Source organism: Carlito syrichta, unplaced genomic scaffold (genome assembly GCF_000164805.1).
Source record: "Carlito syrichta isolate Samal-C Ts95f unplaced genomic scaffold, Tarsius_syrichta-2.0.1 Scaffold303141, whole genome shotgun sequence".
Taxonomy (NCBI): Eukaryota; Metazoa; Chordata; class Mammalia; order Primates; family Tarsiidae; genus Carlito; species Carlito syrichta.
The window spans coordinates 575,150-578,188 of NW_007247237.1; the positions used below are offsets into that span (position 1 = coordinate 575,150).

A 3,039-nucleotide genomic window follows, 5' to 3' on the forward strand; every position below is an offset into this window, starting at 1 on the left:
AGGTCGAGGCTGCGGTGGCCGGGAGCGGCCACTGCACTCCAGTCTGGGCGACAGAGTGAGACTCCAACTCAAAAACAAAAAAACAAAAAAACAAAAACAAACAAACAAACAACAACAACAAAAAAAACCTCACTTCTGTGCTATCAACTTTCCAATGGCTCCCTCTGACTCAGTGAGGTGGCTTAATGGCGATGCTGTAGCCTACGTGGCCTACCCAGTCTGGGTCCACTGCCTCCCTGATGTTGTTCCTTTCTCTCCCTCCTCCTCTGCTCCAGCCGGTTTGGCTTCCTGCTTCTCCTCCAGTAGAGTCAGGAGCTTGCCTCCAGGCCTTCACCTTCACTGGTCCCTCTGCCAGAAACACCCCCCCACCACCACCATATGCACTCTCTTCCTTCGGTTCTTTCCTCAAATGTCATGTTATTGGCTAGGTCTCCCACTACCACCTTATAAAAACAGCAACTCCCCTCTGCAACCTTGGTACCTGACACCTGACCTCTACCCCTCTCTCCGCTAGAGGTCAGCTCCAAGAAGGCAGCCATTATGTCTTCTTGTTCACTATTGTATTCCCAGCCCCACTCCACCCCAAAGTTCACACTCAGTCGATGGAAGGCTGAGTGGATGACATAGCCAAGGCTGAGTGGATGACATAGCTGGAGCTGGAGAACAGAGCACAGCTTTGGGCAGAACATTCATCTCTCACTCTGATTTGGAAAATGGGAGAATCTGGCAGTGAGGAGAGTCCTGTAGGGGACCTGCCATCTCCCCTTGGAGCTGTGCTTCTCTCCTGCCCCCCAAGTAGAACTCTGGGACCCTGGCCAGGCCCCCATGCTCTCTGGGTCCCAGCCTGGGAACTGGGACCGAGGTCAATACTGCCTTTACAGTGCTCAGGGCCAAGTAGTGATGCTCCCTCCACCCCCCAACCCACCAACCAGGCCCTACCTTGGATGTGGGTCACATGCTGGGGGTGGGGATGGTGCCGGGAGAAGAATGAGTGGTGGCTGAGGCGGCCAAAGCGGTAGGTGCCAGGGGTTGGAGGCTTGGAAGTCTTCAGAGCCTTTGAGATCTGCTCAAAATCCACGATCCCTGGGATCACCAGTTCCTTCTGTCGTTCACTGTCCCCGTGGCTCCTCGGTCTGGGCTCTGACTTTTTCTCAGGTTTCAGCTCAGCCTGAGGACTGAAGGAGAGGGTTTAAGGAGAGACGAATGGAGCCTCCTCTGGCAGTCCTATCCGCTCCAGCTCAGGGCTCAGTACTTATTCCAGAGTCCATTCCTGAGGAACTCTGAAATCTGGTTTCCTAGATTTCACTGCCACCCCTATGGTACCCAAAGCCAGGCCTTCCTCTGAGTCCTTTCCCAGCAGGTGCAGCCTGGTCCTAGTGAACCAGATGCCTTAGCAGGGAGCTAGGATCCATTTGAGGAAACTCAGATGGACTCTTCCAGGCCCCCCGTTTTCTCCCAGAGATCATATCTAAAACAAGAAAGAGAAGTCACAGACCCACCTACTCGTCCAAACATCTGGGATGGAGCAAAGGTACCTTATATGTACTCCCTAGGGGCAGGAGGCTGACCCCAGCAAGGGCCTCTCCCCAAACAAAACTGTTGATAGCACAGAAGAAGCTGGCTATATGCTGTCATCCTCCCCCATGCCCTCAGGGGCTGTCTTGGCCCGGACTCAGCAGCCCGGGCTCAGCATCTAGGCACCAAAGCTAGAGCCCAGACCAGATCAGGAGTCCGTTTCCCATGGGGGCCCCTCCCAGGAGTTTCAGAGCTGATAGGGCAGCTATCAGGGCTGTGACGCTGTAGGGAAGCTTCAAGTTCTTGTTACGCTTTGCTGGAGACAAGGCGTCTCAGGTTCTCTGTCCTTCAGCCTGCACCCCTCCCCCTCCTGAGGATGCTGTGTCCCTGGAGGAGGAGGTTGAGGTCAGCAAAGGTGGGCGGCTTCCGCTGGGGTCTGCTGGGACCACCTGCCTGATCGCTGTCTGCACTCCCTTCTCCCAGTGACCCTGGCTGAAGGGAGTCCCTCTGGAGGAGTGCAGACGGGCTCTGGATATGCTAAGCAGGGCACGCTGCCCTGGGACCCTCTGAGGACTTCGCTGGCCAGGCCCCTGAGCTTCCTGTTCCATTCTCCATTCGCCTCTAAGGGATCTGGGACTTAAAGAAATAAAGTAAACCCTCTCTGAAATTTGCAGTTAGCTGGCTTCCTTTCCCCCCAAGTAACAGAGGAAATTGCCTCCTGAAAGCACCTGGAATTTCTGTGCTCAGTGCTCCTGGCCCCTGCTCAGGTAGGTCTTCTTCTGATCAGGGGTCCCCACCCATAACCGGGGCTCACTTAGGCCTGAGGACCCACTGGAAGCCTCCCTGTCTGGCAGTGGAAGGCCAGGAAAAACTGCCTTTCTGGGACCCTCTGTCTGTTGAGCTCCCCCAAGACTAACTTTGTCTTCCACCCATCCCTACCCTCTCACTCCCTCCTCAGTCAGCAGGATGGGCATTTGGGGGCCTGACCTCATCAGTGGATGTTCAGTCAATTGAAGGTCTGTAGCCATTGTGTGGTTCCTAATGGAATAAAGACGAATGCACTTGGTGCTTAGTGCTGAAGATGGAGAACAGGAATTCCCATGGACTGGTGGTGGGAGTAAACTGAAACAGACTCTTGGGGGGAGAAATGGCAATATCTTATAAAATCGAATATTTGTGTGCTGTATCATCCAGCAATTTATCTCCCAGATACAGGAGAAACTCTCACAGATGGGCAACAAGGGCTACTTATAAGAAAATTCATATGGCCGGGTTCCGTGGCACGCTCTGTAATCCCAGCACTTTGGGAGGCTGAGGTCAGTGGATCGTCTGGGCCCCCGGGTTCAAGACCAGCCTGGGCAACTTGGTGAAACCTCGTCTCTATAATAAATAAAAAATTAGCCAGGCGTGATAGCGCACACCTGTAATTCCGGCTACTTGGAAGGCTGAGGTGGAAGAATCGCTGGAACCCAGCAGGTCAATGCTGGGTGTGTGTGTGCCACTGCACTCCAGCCTGGGCAATGG

The 3,039-nt window shown here is 54.2% G+C and overlaps 1 protein-coding gene across 1 annotated transcript in view; it reads right to left on the bottom strand.

Moving 5' to 3' along the window:
- Positions 1–2,543, bottom strand: part of TBATA (thymus, brain and testes associated) — a 12,450-nt gene extending 9,907 nt beyond the window's left edge. Inside the window, exons 1-2 of the mRNA XM_008057860.1 lie at positions 2,503–2,543; positions 940–1,175 (exon numbers count right to left, since the gene is read on the bottom strand). Coding sequence (XP_008056051.1) covers positions 940–1,175; positions 2,503–2,543 — 277 coding nt within the window. The remainder of the gene's footprint in view (positions 1–939; positions 1,176–2,502) is intronic.
- Positions 2,544–3,039: the final 496 nt, after the last annotated feature.